Below are 25,189 nucleotides of genomic sequence, written 5' to 3'. Positions count from 1 at the left end.
AATGAAAAATGACTGCAAAGCACAAATTACTGATTAAATATAATAACTGAATTTATTTTTTCTCTTTTCTCCCATAATGACAGGTGAGGCTGTGCCTCACCTGCCTCTCCTGACTGCACGTCACTGATATATATATGTGTGTGTGTATATATATATATATATATATATATATATATATATATATATATATATATATATATATATATATATATATATATATATATATATATATATATATATATGTATGGGTTTCGAAGCACCAAGCAAGGATGCAAGGATGAAACATCCAAGACCCATGAGTACATCAAGCTCAACTGACAACTGACAGTGTGCTCAGTGAATGTCTCAGGCAATGGAGAGCAGAGGACACAGTGCTGGAGGACAGATCCTCATGGGAGGACAAACCCCTGCATGGGATGTACCACCGGACCATAACTGAAGTGGCTGATATCAAGAAGTCCTACCAATGGCTAGAAAGGGCTGGCCTACAGGACAGCACCGAAGCGCTCATCCTGGCAGCTCAGGAACAAGCCCTGAGCACCAGAGCCATAGAGGCTCAGATCTACCACACCAGACAAGACCCAAGGTGTAGAACCTCCACACCAGACAAGACCCAAGGTATAGATCAGGGGTCGGGAACCTAAGGCTCGCGAGCCATATATGGCTCTTTTGATGGTCACATGTGGCTCGCAGACAAATCTTTAATTCAAATTTTTTTTCTTCATTAGACCAGTCCTTCTCGTGCGCGATGCGATGGCAGAGGCGCGCAGTAGTAGCGGTGCTTAGAGAGACAAATCTGCGCCAGCACTAGTATAAGTTTAAAATTGTCTATTAATTCACAGAGTTTGTACCACCCGGAAACCTGTGAATTGCCGTGCCTAAAACTGCGCGCTCCCGTCTCTGAGAAAGAGCGCGCAGTTGCGGGGACGGGATGTGTGAGGGAGAAAGCAGAGGGTGGGGCTGAGGTGTTGTGGGGACAGGCAGCAGGTGAATCGCGCAGGGATTGTAAAAACGTAAAACCCACTGCCTGTCACTCACTGCAGCGTGTGAGTGTGTGTTTGGCTCCAGGTCCGCATGTGAGCAGTCTGTCTCACATCTACAAAACATTCATACCAACCTAAGATCACGTTTAAAGTCTCAACGCCTGCATGAAGCAGAAACTCACCACGTAAACCAGACTAGACCATCAGCAAAACTACCACGAGAAATACTCATCATTTATTAGAAACAGAATAACAATGGTATTAAAAAGAATCCACAGACTTATTGTACTTTAAAAAGGTTGAAATTACATCAAATGCACACATTCACTTGTATTTTAGTTTTAAACATATTGTCGCGGACTGAGTTGGATGGCTGTTGGGCCGCGTTAAAAGTTCTGGAGTTCATTGACCGCATCAAGCAGAGAGCTGATTGGCTCTCAGTTCTGTCGCTCAGCCTGTTGTTAGGTAGTTTGGACCAATGGGGTTCAGCTATGGGCCGAATAAGGGAAAGGGGAGGGCTGCAGCGGGAGCAGGGGAATATAAAGTTGGGAGACGCGCTCTCGTGTCGGCGGGAGAGATTCAGGAGTTGCTGAATTAATTGTTCGGCGTTTGTTGCGGTCTGCAGTAATCGGAATAAAGAACCTTAAAAGAGGTTAAGTCTCCGTGCCTCAGTGTGGGAAAGGGACACTACATTATTGTATGGCTCTTTCGAAATTACATTTCAAAATATGTGGCGTTTATGGCTCTCTTGGCCAAAAAGGTTCCCGACCCCTGGTATAGATCCTCCACACCAGACAAGACCCAAGGTATAGATCTACCACACCAGACAAGACCCAAGGTATAGATCTACCACACCAGACAAGACCCAAGGTATAGATCTACCACACCAGACAAGACCCAAGGTATAGATCCTCCACACCAGACAAGACCCACGGTGTAGATCTACCACACCAGACAAGACCCAAGGTGTAGGCTGTGCAAAGAGGCGCCTGAAACAATCCAGCACATGACTTCAGGGTCAGGTCTCTGTCAAAATTCTGGCTGCAGGTGTGTCTAACACCACATCAGTTCAGATGGTTGTGGACTGTCCACAGGTGACGTCTGTTTGAAAATTCCTTGTTCATAGGTCCCTGTGGTTCTGCTACCTGAAATGCCTCTGCTTTGTAGAATGCTGCAAACTCTGGTTGTGGATCATTTCTCTGCACTTTTTTTTTTACTTTTCAATCTTTAAACCTGGTTTTAGTTTGAAATGATCTAAGTGGCTGTTGGTGTAGCTGAGGTTGCAACTTTTTTTCTTATTTTGTTTAGTACTTTTTCCTTGAATGTACCATTAACAATAATAAGTGACGATTGCTTTATATTTGTTATTAAGCACTTAAATGAGTAACAGGAAGTCACAGAGGACCTAAAAGTGTGAAGCAGAGCCAGTTAGAGGGGCACTAAAGACAAACTACTGTATCACGTTTAATATTCTCCAGCTAGTTTTTCAGTCAAAACGAACCTTCACACCACAAAATTTTAAAAATCGACATAGATAATTATACATTAGCAGCTTTATTTGGGAATGAGACCGTAAATAAAAGTATATACATGAAAACTTTGAGAAATAAATGGATTCAAGAACTTTAACAAAACAATTTTAGTACAACCAAAAAAATGCATCTCACCACTACTGACTGAATCATTTTGTATTTCAGTTTTCCTAATTTGGGGGTTTAGACAAACTTAAAAGGATCAAAATATCACAAGTTTTCATGTGTGATTTCTCTGTAAATTTTCAAACACATTGTCACTCGTTGAACAAATCAACATTTTTGTGAAACAGTTGGCGAGATTATTTTTATTCAGAATGTTTGAAATTAATGTCTTTATTGAATATTGTGCAAAAAACTGAAGTTAAACTCTGGGATTCCATTGTCCCCCCATTTGGTACACCTGGGACAGGTAACTGACAGACACATACACATGCACCCAATTCCTTTTTTCATCCCCAGATGCGTGTTTCCGACGCCACAAGGACAACAAGTATACGAGAACCAGCGGAAGGATTTAAACCCAAAACATCTTCCTGCAAACAAAGAGCATCTTTATGTCATATTATAGTTTCACACAGCAAACAATTATGTTGATATGTAGTTTATGTTACACAACTAAGAATTTACTTTAACTTTTTTTTCTAATTGTCTTTATATTTGGAATTTGAAAAGCAGGGAGAGTGCTTTTCTTAAACCAGTTTTAAATAAATATGCAGTTTTAATTATCAAGTACAAAACAATAATTTATCCAAACAAATTGCATTTCACTGTTATCACAGACATAATTTCCAACTCATAGTTTCACATTGTTTGGTCAAATATACAAGTCACCGTTGGAACAGTTTTAAGCACAACATTTACATTTTTTTCTTCTAAAAACATGAATAAAAATACAAAATCTTTGGCAGATAGACAAAAATAGAACAAACTGTCTTTGGGTCGAAATGCATTAAAGCATAAAATAGAAATTTGTAAACAACTACATCAAAGAACCACCAAAGCAGAAAAATATCCGGCTCGGATTCACAAAACATTGTAGATTTATACCAGTAAAGAGGCAGTTTTGCACTCAGCTTGACAAATGAGTAATAAATTAATGAAACATTTCAGAATCGACAGCGTCCTTGACATTGTACTGCAAAGTCAAGAGAACATACTGAGGTATTTCATCTTAATTATGTCAAGCATGATGCAGAAAATGGGAGAAACATAAAAGTGCTTAATATTTGAACTCATGTTGACACCTGGTCAATAGCAAACATTGGTTTAATTTAATACTAAAATGTGCCTTCGTTCATATTCCCATTAACAAGTAGGACATTTATCCACATCAAAGAAAACATTGTCTCCCACATTTATTCTTCTCTTTGCAGGTCTCATAGTACAGAGAAGCCAAAACGTGTTACAAAATTCCCTCTTACCCAGTCACTGAAAGATGAAATGAAACAAAGCAAAACAAAATCTTTGGACGGATTTTCCACCCAACCAACTTTAAAACATTCTTGATTTTTATGCAAATAAAGAGTCACAGCAGCGGTGAAATGATCCCTGGTGTGTGGTTGTAGGTTCATCCGATTAAATGAAGATCATACTCACCGACACCGAAGAAATAATACTGAGAATACTGTAACTACTGACATTCTCTATCTGTTGTCTCACATTCCTAATTCTCGTCAAATGTTTGCATTCGCTTAAAAAAAAAGGGAACAAACCATCGAAAAACAACACTTTCAATAATCACTTGTAAATGACAGCTACAGATTAGCAGTAACTGTCACTAAACAATAAATATCACTCTACATTTAAGTCTATCACAAACGAGAAGTGCTCTCTGGAGAAACAAATCAAGGTAACTATTTGATTCTCCTGCCAGTTCCAGTTGTGACATTTGTTGCCTTCAAACGAGTGGGAGAGTTTTATAGGCCCAAAGTGTGGGTCACACCATCCCACCTATAGCACAGTACCCTAAGTGGCACTGTGCCCACAAAATGTCCTGTTTGTGGAATTTCAGGAAGGGCTGACCCCCTAAAGCAGATACTTCCGATGAACAGACCTAAAGTGGCTTTCGTCACTAGTTTATGGCATTTATACAGTCACGACAGTGTTTCTTTCAGTATTCATGACTGAAATAACACTGATTACAGAAGGCTGGTTACTGATTACAATCATTCAAGCTGTAGAGTCATTAGACTAGCCCACTTCTCGGTTTTCCTTTATTGGGAAATTGTATTTTATTTAGCTCAGTAAGGGTGTCCAAAAATTTCCAAGACACACGCCGTGTGAACAAAACAAGCTAGAGCGTAAACCGAGCAGCAGAGGCTGAAAACATCGACAGTTTTTATGGCTGCTAAACCGCAATCTTTGATGAAGCCCAGTGAGAATGACAACAACCAGAGGTAGCTAATAAATAATAGGTCCAATACTTTTTTTGTGTCAACCACAAGGCACCTAAACCCACTGGTAAATGTTATCAAAGTTATCAAAGTTGGTTACAAGTAGGTTCATTTCTTTATTTATGTTTAATTTAAAAAGAAGTATTACTACTTAAAAGCAGTTTGTAGAAAAAAATTACATGGTAGCGTGCCTTTATCTGTACCGACTAACCATTAATCATCTTTTGAATTACTCTGCATTGACTTTTACTTAATCATCATCTATATATTGAAGTCAGGAATTACAGTCACTGCAGTCTAAAGTGGTTGAAATCAACCAGTTTGACATCCAGAGCTGTTCTGAATTTATTAAAAAAATAAAATAAAGAGACAGAAAGCAATCCTTTGTAAACAAAAACAAGAGTTCGTGGTACATGATATGTATTGTCTCTATGTCAAACATCCAGCACCATATCAAAATGTGTTTCCTTCTTCCTCTTCCCACATTTGTTTATGAGTGTGGTATATAGCGTCAACAGCATGACCCAGTAACTGGCATAGACCACTGCCCCAATGATCAGAACAATCTTCTCTGATTCGGGAAAGGGTTTTCTTGTCTGCTGGATTACTGTGTATATAATCCCAATGAAAAGGATTGAGAACCAGACAGATATTGGAATAAGACCAATAAAGTTCACCACTATAGTTTTCCTTCCAGAGGTCCCCCAGCCTGACTTGTTGATAGTTGCAATGGCAAACATTTTTGCCGGCAACAGGCTGGACATGTACAGTACAGAATAGAACGACATGAACACCATGACGATGTTGCCTCTGAGGCAGCTTGCAAAAGATGACTTGATCAGTGCCACTGCTTGAACAATAAGTAGAAACAACAAAATATTCCAGAGCCTTCCTTGGTAGAAGAGTTGAATTGCAGTGGCAATGAGAAAAAATGGGAAGAAGCCAGTGATCACAGCTTCATAAGTCATCCATAAATGATGCTTGTGGAACCACATGGAGTTGTAGAGCCATTCTCTAAAGTACGACTTACTCCATCGAGTCTGCTGATTTAACCAGCGCAAATATGTAACTGGAGTCTCAGTGAGGCACTTGGACCTAGCAGTGTATTTGGTTGCATAACCAAGGCTGAGAACCCTGTTGGTGAGATGACGATCATCCCCAAAACTGCAGTGGGACCCCATAAATGTCTGATTGTACCAGTCTTCAAGAAACTCGTGCAACAGGGAGTTTCGGTACATTCCTAATGGCCCGCTGATGCACTGAACACAACCAAAGTAGGATTGGCAAGCCCGCTCGATGTTGAAGGCCATCCAGTATCGAACGCTGCTCAAGAAGGAGATCCATGACTCGTACTTATTTAGGATCTACATGGGACAAAAGATGTTTTAGTATATATCATCTACCTAAAAAATTCTAAAAGACACATGCATGGTATTTACCTGTACATCTCCTCCGACACCTCCTACCATAGGGTCTTCCTCCAGAACCTTCACCATCTCAACTGATGATGCTGGGTCCAGCATGGTGTCAGAGTCACACACCTGCAAAGGGGCCAAGGTGAATGGTAAATGAGGAAGTGTTAACATTAAAAACACCAATTAGTTAAAAACATGTAACATGCCAGAAGTATTTTAAGAAAAAAATCAAGGGAACAGTAAACAAATCAATAAATATAACAAGTATTGACCGTATTTACTGCTCTGAAACAAATACAAAGTGTTCTGTTTACTTAATTTGCAGCCCACTATTTTACTTATGCTCTTCTTATTTTATCCAATAATGGAAAATGTTCTTGAGCTCTATCAGCTGATGAAAAAAATTAACAACAGATCTATTCCTGTTAGAACCTGGTGATAGTAAAAAGGATGTCCAGCTCAATCGTTTCTGTGGCAAAATCCTGGTGTTGCATAAAGGTTCCTGACAGGATTATGGTATGTCTTTCTAAACTGTTTGTTACAGACTTGTTTTTGGTGGAACAAAGTCAGGTGCAGGTGCATGATGCTAAATTACAAACACAGAAATGATGAAGAGGCTTGGCAGTAGATTTCTGTCTCTAACTTCTTAAGACCTGAGCCAATATTTGAGCTAACCCTTTACACACGTAGTCACCTCAGTTAAGCAGAATTAAATACTTTGGTAATATAACCCTGAAGGTGATGACCATGTATGTGGGCACCAGGTCTTAAGAAGTTAAATTTACTTTTGATCTTCAATTGACTGTCAATTTTGCCATGTTAAAAACTGATACCTCTGTAATAGTAGTAACTGTAGGTAAACTGAGTAGTGACAGATTTAATTTTTAAGAAATGTTTTGTTATTTGTATGAATTTAAACTTTATTATTTGTAAATTTTAGGGAAAAAACAAAAATAATAAATAAAAGGTAATTAATTTGATTTGGGCTGCTGGTTAAAACTAATTATTATGGGATTTTAATATCAGCAACAGTCCAAACTTAGTTTAATTTTTACTGTTCTCAATAATGTTTCAATGAATACATCTACATAGACCATGACTTCTTCAATAAATCACTACTCACAGGATAAAAATGGGTCTTTGTGTTTCACCATTGTGTAGGCATATTTACTGTTTGGCACGGCAGTAAATGCTCTTAACCGCTGTGTATTTTCTAAGCCACAGCTACACACACGGCAGCTCACCAGCCAAACAGCTCCCCACATACTTTAAGGGCATGAAACAGCTGAATCATTATTATTTCAGTTTCAAGTCATTATTTTCTTATAAGAACAGACATACTAATTGAAGAGTGTTTTACAGTTGGTCACTCCTTTATGAAGCTGATGTAATGCTGAGCCCTGTAAAACAGATTTGTTATAAGTCGTTGACATCACCTACTGCCCTATGTCAAGCTACACTTTCCAACGTGATGCACCCAGTCACCGTCTGCCCAAAAGCAAAACAAAGGACTCTTTGTGGGGACCATATTTAAATTGGCACATCCCACTTCCCTCCTTTTCTGCTTCTTTACTGTCTATATTCTTATCCAGATTGCTCCATCCAGTCATCTTACAGAGTTTTGCATCCTCATTGCATCCTCCTTCAGATTACAACTTCCTCTCACTTTTGTGTGTGTTTATTGTTATAACACCCACACCTTGACAGTACACAATATCATGGGAACTTTAATTATGGAACCCAATTGCACTGTCACAAATATAAAGTAGCTTTTGCCTGCCAAAATTACATTATTATGTGATTATATGTTTATATGATTATATGAATGAGAGGGTTAGACATACAGATCAATCATGGCTAAGATTTAGAAAAAGATTAAAGAATGTGCTGTTTTAAAGAAACTAAGTGTATCTAAATTAAATCAAGGAATGCTTGCCAAGGCACTGTCCAAGGACAAATTTAACACAGTCCTGTTTAAGCAACATAATTGAATGCACTGATTTTAAAGACTTAGTCCTACCTGAACATAGTCCACGCTCCTTCCCAGTGCTTTGAAGGCTGTATACATGACTTCTCTCTTCCCTCCCCACTTCTGCATGATGCACACACACTTGTTGTTAAGCACATGTCTGGAGACCTGCTGGAGGCTCTCAGCATAGCTCTCATCAGTCTCCTCTGGGCCTCTGTGATGATAATTACTTCGCCACACGTATGTGACTGATCGGTCCCATCCCATGACCTCTTTAAAAATCTCCATCATGTACAAGTCTTCTTCAGAGTTTCCATCGATTACCATGATCACTTTTATCCCAGGATACGTCAGCCTCTTCACTGAAACTAGGCATTTCCTTAGGTAGTTTGGGTCTTCTTGATATGCTGCGATGCACAGTGCCAAGGATTTATTTAGTTTGATTGGTGTCTCTAAGGAACGACGCATCCTTCTGTGTTCTAGGAGTGCAAAAAGGCTTTGAATAATGAGGTGGACAACCAATATGGCCCCATACAAGCCAAAGGAAAGGTGATTTTGGGCGGTAGTGAAGAACTGGTAGCCCATGATGTAGGCAGTGGAGATGCCCACAAGGAGAGACACACCAAACATAGTGGTCCCACATATCCTCAAATAAGTTAGGACTCTCTGACACTTCATCTGTAGATAGAAACAAAAAAAATTCAGATCAGAAAAGCAGTGCAAAAATGTTACACAGCACAAGAGCATGGTAAAAACTTTGTTGGACCTTCATTTTGACAAAGTAGCAGCGGGAAAATTATTGCTGCTACCTTCAGTGAAACAAAGTCGGAAGTATGGTGAATCTGAATCTAAAACACAATAAAAACAACCACAAAAAGGAAGGAAAACAATATTTTAGAAAGCATCACTCAACAAAACTTGTTTCCTTTTGTTCTGTAATCGGACTTGAGTTGTTTTTAGCTAAAGCTGAAACAGACTAACGGAGGTAACGAGGTTTCTTAACTGAATTGTAACAACCTGGCAGTCCCTGCTAATTATCCTCCTATCCTCGAAAGACACACAGAATGCTGCAGAGAACATTTCATGTGAAGTTTCTTTTCTTTTCCTTCCCACAGAGGTTGATAAAATGATTTGACTTTAGAAAGTGATTTTCCATTTTTTATTGGAGAATACAGGTAAGTCATTCTCTGTTGTGTCTGAACATAATCCTAAGCTTAAAGCTTTTTTCCTCTTGTTTTGTTGCTACCGCCATCTGTTTGGCAGGCCAACAGAGACCCACTGCAAGAGTGGCTTGGATGGACTCCATGGTGAGGGGACCACCCTGTGATGTCATTTGTTTATATCTCTGGAAAGAGCTTGACAGACCTCTTCGCTTTTGAAAGTGTTCAAGAATGCTTCATGTCTTGCATGACTTCATACAAACTGCATTAGTAAAAAACATTTTCTTTCATAACCTTTTGATTGAAGAGTGGTTGTTTGGTCACTCCGTTTCATGCAGGTATTCTCCATGATGGCAAAGGAAACTCTGATTCAAACGTCAGCTATGCTCTATCCAAATTTTCTGTCCCAAAACTTGTTCAGAGTGAGGCTGCCAGCTATAGATAGACTAACTTCAATTTTTTGAGGTTATCTTAATTTTTTTATGTTGCACATTTCTCCTTCCTCTCTGAAGAGGGACGTAACAGGCGGTCTCAACATTTTATTTAACATTCCAAACATGGATTTTGACGCTAAGCTCACTTCTGGCCCAAACAGCACATGTTGTGATCCATGGTGGGCCTCACTCATGACCTTCAGGACAATTATGTCAATGTGATACTTGCCAATGCTGTAACAAGTTCCAGAAGTAGCCAAGACTTGGTCTAAGTGTGTCTTTTATTAGGTCCTGATCCCAGATTGTGTTCATTTGATCATTCTGATGTAAAAAGAAAAAGGTACATCATGCATGCAACATCAGGCACATTATTAAGACACGTAAATCTGGATGAACAATAAAGTCATCAAAAGAAGCATACACAAAGCCAGTGGGTGTTTGTGAATTGGCAATAGTTCTTCACACCACACCTAAACACAAAAGACAGATGGTGGGAAGGGAAAGTAATACAAAGAGAGAATGAGAGAGGGAGGTAAAAGATAGTTAGGGTGAGGGGCAAAAGAAAGGAGGGCTAGAGGGAGATTTGGAAAATAAAAAGCTGTCTGAAACAGACATAGGAAATAAAAATAAGCAAAACACTAAAAAATAGTTGGAAAACTGAGACAGAACCCTGATTCAGAGAAATGAGCAGAAGCACACGCACATCCACTCTGGCTGAGACATAAAGACATGCTCATTTGATCATTGCTTGTAGGCCACACCAGAGCAAAAGCCTTCTCTGGCACTTGGGTCTTAACAACAGCCAGTCATTTACAACCCAGCATATGCAGATACACAGATACTCACATTCAAAAGGTTTTTAACCAACAAAGAATGAGTCAGAATTGAAATCTGCATGTGGAAATGAGTTACATTGACCTCTTTTAACCCGCCGGTGCAAGTGAACATGTTGGAATTCTATTTTAGGTACAAATGTAAGTAAGCAGAGAAGACTCTCCATCCATGAATAATACAACAAGTGTGAAGGGAATATGTGCTCCTTTGATCAACTGATGAAAGACTTTGGGAACTTAAAGTTGAGTTTATGTTCTTCACATTTACTGTTGTCACTAAATTGCCTTTTTTTTAGAATCTCCTCTTTCATTCTGGATTTGTGATACAGTGCAACGGGCAAGGGTCAAACTAACAATTAGCTTAGACTACCGAAAAATGAATCATGAATTAAGGGGAAAAAGAAGTTCTTCCAAGCCTGGTTTAAGTCTTAGTGAAGTATAACCTCTGATGAGAACAGTGTCATCAGCATATAGGAGGTGTCCGCACCTGTTTGGTGAAATTAAACTTTAAATTGAAGATGTTGATGAAATCATCCCAACTTTGCATTTGTTTTCATTTCAGACTTATTATTCCAGTGTGTGTTGTGCGTGTGAGCATGTCCAATCTTGCAGTAATCTTTGGCTGGAGGATTCACCAAAAACACATTCTAACATAATTAACAGCCTCCTGAGTGGAATTCCCTATATTTAATATCAGAAATGGTTTAATGACAAAATCACATAAAAGTAGATGAGTTAGAAATTTGACAATGAGTGTAAACTATTGAGAAACTCATTTAAACTGTTGACGTTTTTTCTCATCTCAACGTTTTGAGACAAAATGTGGCTGAACTAATATTACCTATGACAGAGAAAATGATGGTTAACTACAGGAGAGAAATATTGTATGGCACCATGTTAATTTTATGTGTTGATAGCAGGCTTGCTATTGCTGGCTTTTAAGAGGTTGAAGGTCAAAAATAGATGAAGCTCACTGCTAAAAGTTAGAATCTCTCCAAAATCTTCAACCACAAATGTACATACAGCTCTAAAAGTTTCAGTTCAGGCTTTGAATAAACCTCACTCAGTGTTTTGAACTTTTTTTTGAAGAGAAAACTCAACACCAATCATAACAATTAAGATCTCTTTCAATTAAGGATTTTATTGGTTAATTCCAAAGATGGTCAGTTCTCCTGCGATGTGTAATGTGTCAAGAGGAAGAAACCTGGTCTTAAAGACTCACTCTGATGAAACTGGTGTTTTACTGATGATGAAGGGCATTTATAAAGAAAATTAAGGTTAAAATTGCAAATAGTCCAACACATTTATTACAACAAAATGCACATTGCATTTCTAAATGTGTATAGCATAAGGTTTGCTGTTTCTGAAAATGGCCCTGCATGCAGTAATATGCATTTCTTTCTGCAAATTAGGGATTTAGGGGATCCTTCACTGTAAAGTGTGCATGTTTTAGTCATTGTGTGTACATGATCACAAACATTGGAGGAATACGTGTGTGTGTGTGTGTTTGTGTTTGTGTCAGCAGTCACATGAGAGCAGTGAAATCTCTGTCAGCAGGGTTCCAGCTCAGGACCAGAGTTTAAACATAAAATAAAACAGAGTGAGTCACGCTCCGTGAGTCTTTTTTCAGTGAATGTTTGATGTGTTTGTGGGTCATTATTGTATCATCTGCTCAGAATAAGACTCTGGTTCAGAAGTAAAGTTTGCTGGTCTTTCTAAAGTTGAATGGACATAAAGTTTACAGTATATATTTATGTCAGGGTGACTAGCAGGTCACAGTTGGGACTATTATGTTTACTAAATTCTACAGGACTTTCCAGATTTCAAACTATTGTTGGTCCTCTTTGGCTGGGTCTCTTGGAGGAGGGAGAGTAAACGGGAATAAGTTGAAAGTTGGCTCCTTTCTTAAACTGGCAGGGTTTCTAGAAGTGACAAGTGCCAAGTCTGAAATATTTGCCCATATCAGATAACTTCCACTAATCTCATTTAAGTCAGCATGTTAATGATGTTCTGAATATAGTTATACATATCTAACCTCAAGGTTTAACTGCAAAGCAGATTTCTGACCATTTGGGCCCAAATTTGAGCAAGGAAAGTATTTGATCTGAATTATGAGGTACCTAACTAACAGGAATGACATAAACTCATTTTCTCTCCTCTCACTAGACTTTTATTCCAAATAAGCAAATGAAGTAATTTAATGTAGGATGTTCTCCGATGAAAAGGAGTGGATCCAGATTAAATTATTTGATTTGGATAAAAAGACATTCAGGAAGTTTCCTCAAGGAAATCAGGGGTCTTGGAAGACTTCAGTCATGAACCAAATAAAACATAGTTTTGTTGGGCATTAAAGGGCCTATAACATGCAGAATTAATGTTCATTCTTCACAAACAACAGCCCAAAAGCGGTATTTTGATCCAGTCACACATTTCTGAGTATTCCTCTAAAAGACTGCGCTCTGAGCACCAGCCCCTCTCAATCCATGAAAACAAGAGGGTTTTTACATTGTGACATCACAAAGTGAGAACAGCCCCTTCCAGGAAAAGTCTGCACTGCTAACACCCCCCCCCCACCCCCCCACCAGGTTAACACACACACCCACTTTCTCCGCAGAGCTAATGGTGATCAGCTAAACACTTTCCTTTTTTGTGCACAACATGCACATCCATCTTTGTTTGACATGTGTTTGTTTTCGTGGGCGAAATGCAGACACACTGCTGAGGTTGACTTCATGAAATGGGCGGTACCCACCAAAGGCGGAGCATCAGAGATTGAGTCGTCTTACTTCCAGGTAGAATTATTTGTTTCATTTTTTTTCTTCACTTTTCCTTGAGACTTTTTAAATTTGGGAAAAGACCTTATGGTGTCAGAATAGCAACGGTCTGTTTAGCTATGAGTGGAACATGTGAGAAGCTCCACAGATGCACGTCTGTCATCATATTTATCCACTGACAGCATTTGGGTACTTTTCACTGCAGATAGAAAACCCCAAAACAGGAGATAGTAAAGTTTAACAGTGTTTATGGAGCTTCATCTAAGCCCATCACCAAATTATTAACTGACTTCTTGGTTCTTTTGTTATCAGACAGGGTTGTGTTTTTTACATACCTGACATGTTTCAACGGAGGTCTTCCGTCTTCATCAGAGTCGTCATCAGATGTTGCCGCGGCGCATCAGATCCAATCTGATGACGACTCTGATGAAGACGGAAGACATCTGTCGAAACATGTCAGGTATGTGAAAAACACAACCCGTGTCTAATAACTATGAACTATGAACAAACACTATGAACTTTATTGCACTAAATTTAAACCCTACTTAGGGGAGTGGTGGACAAAATTTCATTTGTTCAGATATTGGCCACTACAAGAACCATTCTGCATGTGATACTTGGAACAAGCAGCCTCTGCAAGGAATACTACAATACTGCTTTGTGTACTTGGCTGGGAAAACCAAAACACACCAACCTGACTCTGAATTCATGCTACGACAGACGTCTTATTCAAGTGTGGTTTAATTGGTCTCTACACAAACTGCCTTGCCAAATCTGGTAACTATTAGGAACACCAGGAACACTGGACTGCAGCCAATTGTCCGGACACTTGGCTCTAATTGCTCTGGTCCAGGGGTGTCCAAACTCAGTCTGAGAGGTCCAGTATCCCTTTCAGATGTTTCAAAATATTCCATTCCTACCTATGGCTGATTTTCTGAATCTTGTATAAACAGCATGCAGGCAAAATCAAAATCCTCTGACTTTGTTTAGCTGTCCACATTGGCTGGGTAGCCTTAACCTAGTTGAGGCATCCCACCAGTAAACTGCTCAAGATGTCTCTAAATTACAGTGATCTAACCCTATTTGAAAAAGGATCCCACTTTTAAGTTGAAACCAGCAGTCATTACAATAAAAGCTTAATTTAATTTGACCTGGTGATCCATATTTACTGCCAAAATCAGTGTTTATGGAGCTGCTGAAATCCCTTATAAAGTGAATGAAACAAAAGAAGAAACCAGAAACAGGTGTTATGGGATGTCCAACCTTTTCCAGTTTTTTATAGTGTTTTGTTTTTTAACATTTTATTTTGATTTCTGGAAATTACTTTTTTTTCTGAAATATGGTTTGATATCTAAAATGTAATGCTGATTTGCATTCAGGGCCACCATACTCACAGGAGCACACATCTACATTCTATCATTTTAAACTGCAGTTTATGCTTTCTCTTTTCTCTTGATTCATCAAAGCTAACTTGATCTTGTTACAGTTTACAGCTCAAGAACCGAGATGCAGAGTAAAACTTGATGCAAAAGGCCAAGTTTGAAGACTTTAATAACAGCAGACCAAAACCACGGAGTAGCAGACAAAACGCTCCAACACAGAGATATAAGACAAGGTGGCTTAAATAGACATATAGCCCAATCAACTAACAGCGTCCAGCTGTGGACTCCAGCAGGAAGCACAGGTGAGTGGGCGGAGCAGGAGGGAGAAGCCACAGCAGACTGGGGGGCTATTCCAGGAAGCATGTTTACACTAGCCTGACTTTAAGCCTGAACTCTGGCTGAAATCCGCCTGAACTTGCTTACTCTGGGTATGTCGGTTCCAAAAGACCGGATATGAGTTAGCGTAATTACGCTCAACTTGGTAACCCTGGGTTAATGCACGTGCACGGCAGGTACATAAAGACATTCTCAATAGATCGCTGATTTCTGGAGTCACCATGGAAACGCGTGGAGAAAAAAAGAGAGCGCCACACTTCAGTGAGACGGAGTCGGAGATTAATGACGGGATATGAAGATTATAAAACCATCAAAAAAGTAACACGGCTGCATCAACAAAAGAAAGCGTTTGTAGAAAAAGAACAGACAAAGTAAACACACGAGTTTCTGATCTTGTTTCCATTTTCCTTGTGATATATATATATATATATACAGTGATCCCTCACTATAACACGGTTTACTTTTGACGGTTTCGCTACTTCACAGATTTGCATCGTGCATTGAGTTCTGCATTCTGATTGGCTAAAAAGTCACTCCGCTTCTTCTCTACCTGTGCGTCAGTAACGTTGCAGTTTAATATGTACACGTACGTAAAACAGCTTGCCAAATTTACAACACGTACGTGCAAATCATCTTGCAATTTCGAGTTTCTCTAAAACCTATAGAAAAAGAGAGCAACAACAACTGCCAATCACTATGTTCTTCTCCCGAACAAACACACCTGCACCGCAGGTTTCAAAAGAAGAAAACACTGCAGAGCGGCTCAGTCTAATAAATAGCAGTGAAATACACCTGAGTCGCTTTTTTTCCGACTATACTTTGTATTTTTTTCATAATCATTTTAAATTTTCTCCAGTTTAATCCAATTACTCGGGTCGCGGTGGGCGGGGCTAATCTCCGCGATTTGAAGCCTTCTGTTCACATTGATGAGTAAAATTATTATTTGACAGTACAGTACAGAAGTTATTTGTTGAAAAATATAAAGTAATTTTATTTGTGAAAGAAATGCTTGAGCCTGTAAAATGGTTTGTTCTTTCTTTTCAATGTATAATAGACTATTTAATTGTATAATAATTGTAAAAAAAAAAAAAAGAAAAAATAAGAGAGGTTTCTACTTCACGGATTTTGCCTATCACGGGTTCTTTTTGGAATGTAACCCCCGCGAAAAACAAGGGTTTACTGTATATATATATATATATATATATATATATATATATATATATATATATATATATATATATATATATATATATATATATATATAAAACTTATCCAATTTTGCCACCTTAAATGAATTACTTCTATTGGTAACAAGTAATTGAGTAAAATGTATTCAACCTAATTTCTTACGTCTATAAGATTCAATAATTGTTTATACAACTCAAATTTACTAACTAATATTACTCCAATTCAATTAATACTTTTTCCATCTTAATGAATTATAATTCTTGAACTCTCATATGATTAAGTTTGAACCGGCAGATATACTCATTTTTATAACAATACCATAACTGCATTTATTTAATTAGAGAATTTCTGAAACTATCTTTACTGCACCAGACAAAAGGGGTGCTATTTAAACTCCTCATTCTCTCCCTCCCTCTCACTCATGGTGCAGAGACTTAAGCAAAGTAGGACAAAATAACTCAACAAAACACGGAAAAGCACAGTAAAACAGCTATACAACTAAACACATTTGGTCAAAAAGCCACACTTAAACCCAAATCAGTCCAGACAGGCAAAGGGAATGGTATCCCACAATCCCTTGCGGTGCCGATTTAAAAGCAGCACCAAAGTTACACCTACTTAATTGAATTAATTTGAATGAAAGTAAAATAAATGTCTGATAACTACATTTTATTTTTAAATTGACTTAACAAAAAAAATGATTTATCTTAACTGAAGCAAATAACTAAGTTAGATCAAAGTGAAAAAGTTTATCTTTCCAACATCCATATGTGGTCTTATCACCCTCTCACGGTGGAAAAAGTATTATCTGAGCTTCTTCATCCACTAAATCATCTTCAAATGGACACGCCATGCTGCTGCACCTCTCTGAAAACAAACTAACCTTCAACTAAACCTGCCCCAGACCAGGTTATGTTCAGAGCATGAGTTGCTATGGCAACTTGACCTACCCTGAAACATACCTCTATTTTTGGAACTTAAAGCTGAGGTTATCCACTTCCTTAGCCTCAAACTTACCGTGGGAGCTAGCATAACCTGCTTTCTGGAATACCCCCCTGGAATACCCCCCAGGCATTGTGACTGTTGGCAGTCTGTGACATCACATGCAAAACTCCCTATTCCACCAATGAGAAGAGGGGATGTGAAAGGGGGCCGGACAATGATTCTCAAGTTTGGTTCAACTATATGATTCTTTTGATGGTCAAACTGTTCTAATAAACTTCAAGAATAAACAGTAAATGCAGAATTTTTAAGAAAAACTTGCAAACAAATTTTAGAAAATCAATTAAAAAAATTATAATGGAACCCATTTTTTTTCTTTTTTGGTGGCTAAACTGCATTTAATTATAGGTGTACCCTTTCATGCAGCCTTGTGCTACTCTGAATGACACTGAATGAAACATAAGGACGAGTGGATTTTGAAAGCTGGAGCGCCGCAGCAGCTGACCCTCCTCACTCCAGCTTTTCTTCACCTCTTCCCATTCATAGCCCCCCTCCCCACTTTGTGATGGCAGCATGCTCTTGATGTGGAAGCTTTGTCATTCTAAAGGCTGGAGTGAAACAAAAACACCACCCACTGAGCTGCAATCCATTTCTACTTAAACAGATGAATAGAGGTGAGCAGAGCAACAAATGGCAAAGCTAGGATGCTGCTGGATCCAGAGTGTGCTACGTTTGACACCTTTCCCTTCCTTTTTCCTCTTCCTAAAGCAATACCTTTTTCACCTTCTAGGTGCTATCAAACTATTGCTCAGGTGGTAAAAAGACGGTTTACATTCTCCTTAAAAGTGTGCAAAGATTTTCTTGTAGTGTGTGCATCCTCTCATGTCTTTGCTCTTCTTTAAAGTTAAAAGGGAAAATAGAAGCAAACTGGTTAGTGCTTCAATACAATTAGTACTAATTTTAGGTCATACTAGAGTGATGTATAATTTTTCTACAGTTTACTGGTGTGTTGCAGAAACACAACTTCTATTTGCAGTTCAGTGCATTCCTGCTTTGGAGAATCAGGATGTGTTGCGATCTGAGTAATGCATAAATATCTTTTACATATTGTCCAGATTGGATCAATACATTGTCTTTTCATGTATTTTTTCAGATGAGCTGAGAATTTGTTTCAAAGAACAAATCAAGGCGAACTAAGTCCTGTTCTATTTTGTGAATAAAAATCAGAAAAGATTCTTTAAAAAAGGCACTAATTAGTTACAGGTTATGCAGATGGCATAAAAATACACTAAGCAGGTTAAAACTATCTATTTAAATTAGGGTTGTGCCGATGGACGATATCATCGTCCATCGTGATGGGTGACTGACATCCCGATGGAGAGACCACCATCGTGATGCCACGCCCCTGCGCGTCGACATCATAAGCCGCGGTTACATGTACAAAATATCTTGATGGGATCAACGGTCGGATTAGAATCCAACCGTGTACATGGGCCCAGAAAAATGTTTTCAGAATATAAAAACGTTCACTGAGGTCACAATTTCGGTCGGAATAAATCATTCGCACACGCGCAGTATTCGCACATGCGCAGTTTGAAAACCGGAAGAGGATACAACTTCCGCCGAGCGGCTTTTTTTCCAAACTTTATTGAAGGTAACAATTCAATACAAAACGATAACAGCACCGAGCAGCTATATACATTGACATGTCAGCTCGGTAAAATACGAGACGATCTTCTAAACGTGCTTTTAATAATGTTACGGTTATTATGAAACACCTGTTCGCTCATCATTTAAATTTTAATCCGTGTGGTCAGTGCTTTTTCTGAACGAAGCCAGGATTAGCAGTATGCTAACACGGGCTAACAACATTAGCTTTGGGTGGCGCTGCATCCTGTGAATAACATCAGCCTTTATTTAGTCGGGACACGACTGGAAACACAAATCCACGTCATTGATTGAATGTTTTCTAAGGACTGAGCGAAATTTCTGCTTTGAAGCTCAAACCGCTGTGTGTCTGCTGACGATCCGAACTGTGCTCAGACACACGTTTAGACCCGGTTCTGAGTTTGATAGCTCGTCGTACCCCTAGAGCTGCGGGACGGATCGCAGTCTTAAATCTCCCACACATACCGCTCATGTACCCCCCCCCCCTTCCCATCAAACATAAAGCTGTAAATCCGCCCTCCGCCGGTCCACTTCGCTAGTTAAGTGCGGGAGCGGACCACTTCTTTTCTATTTTGCTTGTTACTTTTTCTGTTAAAGTCACTTCCCTCAGTTTATACTGGATCATCGCGGATTAACCATTAGTTGGGAGATAAAATGAAAAAAGCAAAATAACGAATAGCAGTTATATAAGAACGAAAAATGTAAAAATACCCCCCCCCCCCCGATGATGTCATCGTCCATCCCGATGGTTGACAGCAAACATCGTCAACGGCCAAATTAGGGGACATCGCCCAACCCTAATTTAAATGTGCTTCAAACCACTAGCAGCCAGTGACTCTGCCCCTCCCACAGACAGCTAAAGGAAGCCCAGATGAAATGACCTTTTTAGTTTCAATCATTTATAAACTTTGAATTCGACTAAAATTTGATTTGCAGTCACTTTTCTAAGCTTTCTCTCTAAGAAATTAGTGACAAAGAAAATATTTTAAAGTCCCACTCAAATCATCTTTTGATTTATTTTTCAAAGCATTCTCCGAAGGTCTTTTACTTATGATTATACTGAAAATACCTGTGTTGCTTTCGAGGACATAGTTTCTGCAGAGCGGCAGGAGTTCATCAGAAATTTGCCTCTAGTTGACACTGCTAAGCATTACTTAATTTCCCATCACCCCTTCGTGTACACTCTCTCCCGCTAGCTTACAGCCCCTCACACCCCAATCTAACATTACCGGTGTAGGTACCATGACCATAACAACCGTTCGGGGTCCTTTGACTGGTGCTGATGTCACATTATGTGATTGGCTGTCCATTCAGATGCCAGCTCGTTCAAGGAAAATGAAGACTTGCATTGATTGTAGCGCCTATGTCACTGCTAAAGGCTTTTTCAAACAGTAGTTTTTTGGCTGCTACCGATTCACCACAATTTGAAATGAAGAAATAGTCAGACAATTGTTATCTTAACTTTCTTTATACATGTCCTTCATCATCTGTAAAAGGCCACAAGAACATGTTAAAAACACCATTTTCATTTGAGTGGGTCTTCAATTTACTTTAGACCAATTCATTTTAAGAAGGCTTGAAGGACTAATGGAGCTAACACTTCATTTATCTGCCAACAGGCTGTAATCAGCAGAGCTCTAAAATAAATGGCTTCCTCTTACAAGATAACGGACTATCCATAGCATTCTGCATGGCCCCTTGATAGACGTGTTGGATTTAGAGTATTTATGTCCCCAACCCCCAGGCCGCGGACCGGCACTGGCCCGTGAAAATTTAGCGTGACGTCATACCGGTCCATGATTTTAAGAAGGTTGGGGACCATTGATTTAGAGGAAGACAAGTTTACAGTGTTTCAACAGGCATGGCCCAATTATAAAATGCCAACAAATTTAAATCTATATTTGTCCTATCAATATACATATATATATATATATATATATATATATATATATATATATATATATATATATATATATATATATATATATATATATATATATATATATATATATATATATATATTTTATATATATGTATATGTATATTGTATATTGCATAGACTTTTGTAAATCTACCTTTAGCTTAACTTTGAATATTGTTGCGATTTTATTGGATTGGTCATTACGTCATTTTGTTTCGATCTTTTTATATTGTTTGAAGCTGTTTGAGTTAAAGTTAAAGTTTAATCTAGGAGAAAAATCTACAAAAAAATGGGCAGTTTAGCTATAATAATCACCTACTTATCAGATATATTTATAAATACCACTTTCAATAAGTTTACTGCCAGGATATTGTCCAAGCTTTTAGTCATTGTTGCCTCTTTAAATGTACCCAGCCATGTTTTCTTTCTTGCATTTCATACTCTTTTACTAAAAGAACTCTTTTTAGTTTACTTTCTATCTTTTTGTCCATTGAATAGTTCCGTCTGTGTTTACACTGTCATTGAACCTGACCAGGGTTCACTTGCAGGAAGACCAGAACTGAGATGAGCTTTCACGTCTACCTATCTTAGAAAACAAACTGTGATATGGAGCCCCCTTGGACTTTGAATTAACAACATATTAAGGTAAATTGCTACATCCAAAAATAACCTTGAAATCCTAACAGTAAAGATCACATTTCAAGTGTGGCTGCTCTGCAGCTTAAAGAAATGAAATAACCTCTGCAAACACACAAGTGTTAACACCTTCCTGTAAGTGGCTCTGGATGACGTAGTGGGAATCAACTTAAAGACCTCGCTGACATCCAGAACTGTACTTTTACTGCAGCACTGCCTGGGTGCTTTTTCACCAAGGCAACCTGGAAAAAACTATGGCAGAATACATGAGGTAGATGGTGTGTGGAGGGAGGGGCTATGAATAAGCACTCTCCCTAAGCCTCAGTAGTTATATTCTGCCAGCCTTAAGCCCTGAGGAGCTATACAATGAAGCCCCCTTGCTGAGAGTAGAAATAGCACGTGAGAGTTGTTGTGAGCTCTAATGGAGGCCAGGCTTGGAATGGCTTCCTGTGTTTAAGTGGTAGACTTCTGTGTGGAAGGGAACTGATGAGTTTGCAGTTGTAGCATGCAGCAACTTTTACCTTTTCTACATGTTTTGACATTAACAGCAGCAATGCAAAGTCACAGTAGGTCATCCATCTTTGATTTTTTATAGAGTGACCCACTGAAATCACTAAATTGTAAAAGCCGTCCTCAATGCACACAAAGCTGGAATAAATAGAGGAACTGCCTGGAGGCTGAGGTTAGGACCCGGTTAGTAGTTTGGATGCCTTTAGAAAAACAAAAAGTTCACACCTTTGCTGATGAAAGACTATAGCTTTCAAATTGCAAATGAACAAATTATATATTGAGGGTCCAGTACAGGTGGAACCTCTTCATGCAGGGTCATGATTAAAAAAAAGTCTTGACGGTGAGAGGAACCTCTGTTTTTCCAGTTCTGGCACACGTGTTGCTTTCTTGAACATAAAACTTCATGGTAAAACAAAAACGCAGCTCCAGTTGTGAGTAGATTTAATGTAAAGGAAGAAACCTTTTCTTCGATGAGGGAATAAATGTGAGGAATGCTCAACTTGCAGCTCACAGATGGGCATTCCTTGAGTGGGTTTTTACACTAGACGAGCCAACAGTGGGAGGATATTCGCAGACTGAGAGGTGGACATAGGAAGAGGATGTGTCAGAGGACTGGGACAGATGTTCATTTGGATTACTTTTGCTGAATTAGGCTTTTGTTGACATTTTTGCTTCTGAATGAAGAACATCTAACAGAGAAAACCCAATGATCCCAACAAAATAACTAAATAGAAAGAAGAGAAAGAAAAGAAAAGGGCTTCTGAAATATTTACTAAATGAAAGTAATTCCCATGAGTGCACTTTACATCAAAATTTGCGCTCATAACAACGCAAGCAAATTAAGCCTTCTGATTGGATCAGAAATTACGCAGAGCAAGTAACTAATTAATACTTAAAGGCTATGTCAAGAAAGATGGGAAGTTGTATTTTACCATGTAAATCAAAGACAAGAAAGTTGGGCTAAAACATATAAAACGGCGGATGACGGGAAAATATAAAAAGTCCAATCCTAAAATCAATTTCAAATTTCCAGCAATCATGGCATCTTCTTCTCAGGGTGCAAACTGACTGTTTTTTTTTTTTCAAGTGAAAAAGACATATGCAGGTCAACTAGGAGGCGTGTCGCCGGTCCAGATCCCCGACCCGCAGCCACTTACCTTGGCTTGAAGTCTTCTCGGTCGTCCACCAGAGGGGATGCGGTCAGCTCCGGTTCCGATCCACGCGGAGAAAAAGTTTTCGCAAAGTTTGCCGGACTCTCATGAATGCGCTCTAAGTTCTTCTCATTCATCAAAATGAATCGCTTAATTTTCTTCAGATGAGGTGCTGTGCATGTGTCGCCTACAAATCACCCTGACATAATTCATATACAAATGTATAAATGCATTATAACGTGTAAAAAATCATAAATAATCCTCTCCACATCCACTTCTCAGGGTTTCATTCATATTTTAAAAAATGTCAGAGAGAAAAAAATAAGGTATATGAAAATCAGTCAAATGTCTTAAGGTGTTTTAGATGTCCTCCAACAACCGGGAACTCTGCTGCGTTTCTGTGATTCCGTCCAGATGCATGCGCGCGCGCGCACAACTTCGTTTCTGGTCGTTGCGGCTCCCAAACCGCTCTTACCGGGATGGGACAGATTGGCCTGTTGTTTTGATAAGAGGAGGGAGGTTTTGGGGGGGGGGGGGGGGGGGGGTGTAAGGAGGAGCAACGGAGACTAAAAAGGGGGCAGAGTGAGAAGAAAGAGGCTCACTCATTCAAACTCAGAAACTAGGAAAAAACGGGAATTTGTTTCTAATGACTTGCCATGCCCCCATTTACCCCCCACCCCCCACCTCATCCGACCGAATCAAATCCTTCATTCTACTGCTTATGGCGAGAAAAATGCACTTTATGGTCATTATAATCGTTCAAAAATAGTAAACACAAAGCAGTGAGTCAGCAGGAGGAAAAGGGCGCACATGGCAGCGGCGCTAATGTTGTGGAATTTCAGTCACTGCATTTATTCAGCGCGTGCAGTTCATAGGTTTGGCCTGCAGGTGGTGCTGTGCAATGCAAAACTCACACTGGCTGGGGTTCTCCTTTCTCCTACAGTAGCTCCTCTAACGTCAGGAGGGATAACAAAAGAAAAAAAGGAAAACACGTCATGAACTTTTCCCTAGAACCTGGAAAATCACAAGAAAACGCAGTGTTGTAATTTTCAAGGAAAAGAAACTCAAGAGATTTTGCAGGCAGGGAAAATAGAGGCTTTGCAGATCAATGACACAAACTGAAAGTATGGCAATGCAACATGCTGTTTTACTTGGGATGACCTGTGTCATTCTGCCCTTTAAAACGTAGGCCTGTCACCCATGTTACAAAGAAATACAAAACTATACATTTAATAAATGAACAATGGATTTACTAAAAACGTATCTGAAAAAATATAGTTAGTTTAATAAGGAGAGGAGAGGACTGTAAGTGAAGTTACTGAAATATGTGCATAAATTAGGTCCATGCATTTTTGGTGGTGAGGCTCTCCATCGATGATGTCTTGTGTGCTTTGGATAAGCTTGGACTGTTGATGTATAAACCCTAGAGGATAGACGCTGATGGTGGTTAAGGGTCAGATCACGTCAAAGCATTGTTGCAGGTAGAGAACAGGGCAAATGTATGACCTTGTTAGAAAGCTGAAAGTGCGTTACAGTCCCATTCATCCATTCACACACACATTCACACACTGATGGTGACTCCGGCACCGAACACTGGCACCAAGCTTTAATCACCAGGAAGAATGTGAGGTTCAATGTCTTGCCCAAGGACACTTTGACACATGGGCGGGAATCGACCCTCAAGGTAGTTCTACCTCTGAACTCTGGCTGCCCCACAAAAGGTGGAGGAGGGCCTCTGGTGTCTAGAATTCAAGGACGACCAATCAAAAACCTGCATCATTTTCTAGGACATAGTTTCTGCAAAGCGGCAGGAGTTGGCCCAGAAGGAAGCCTCCGCTTGCTCCCATGATCCTTTGTTTACACCCTCTCCCACTAACTTACAGCCCTCACAACCCCAAGCTAACATTAGCGGTGCAGCAAAAATGGCGAGTAATATCAGAGCTTTCCAGCTGTACACTT

At 39.2% G+C, this 25,189-nt stretch overlaps 1 protein-coding gene across 1 annotated transcript; it reads right to left on the bottom strand.

Moving 5' to 3' along the window:
* Positions 1-2,519: 2,519 nt before the first annotated feature.
* On the bottom strand, positions 2,520-23,706 carry has2 (hyaluronan synthase 2). The gene is made up of 4 exons (XM_004086643.5): positions 23,237-23,706; positions 8,347-8,973; positions 6,351-6,452; positions 2,520-6,275 (listed from the first exon to the last, which is right to left on the bottom strand). The coding sequence occupies exons 2-4, from the start codon at positions 8,971-8,973 to the stop codon at positions 5,346-5,348; spliced, it is 1,659 nt and encodes a 552-aa protein (XP_004086691.1). The 5' UTR covers positions 23,237-23,706; the 3' UTR covers positions 2,520-5,345.
* Between the last annotated feature and the right edge of the window lie 1,483 nt (positions 23,707-25,189).

The sequence above is a fragment of the Oryzias latipes genome, chromosome 16, assembly GCF_053564925.1.
Source record: "Oryzias latipes strain Hd-rR chromosome 16, Olatipes_Hd-rR_3.1".
Taxonomy (NCBI): Eukaryota; Metazoa; Chordata; class Actinopteri; order Beloniformes; family Adrianichthyidae; genus Oryzias; species Oryzias latipes.
Note: the sequence above shows the minus strand (reverse complement) of the source record. Positions and strands in the feature narration are given on the sequence as shown.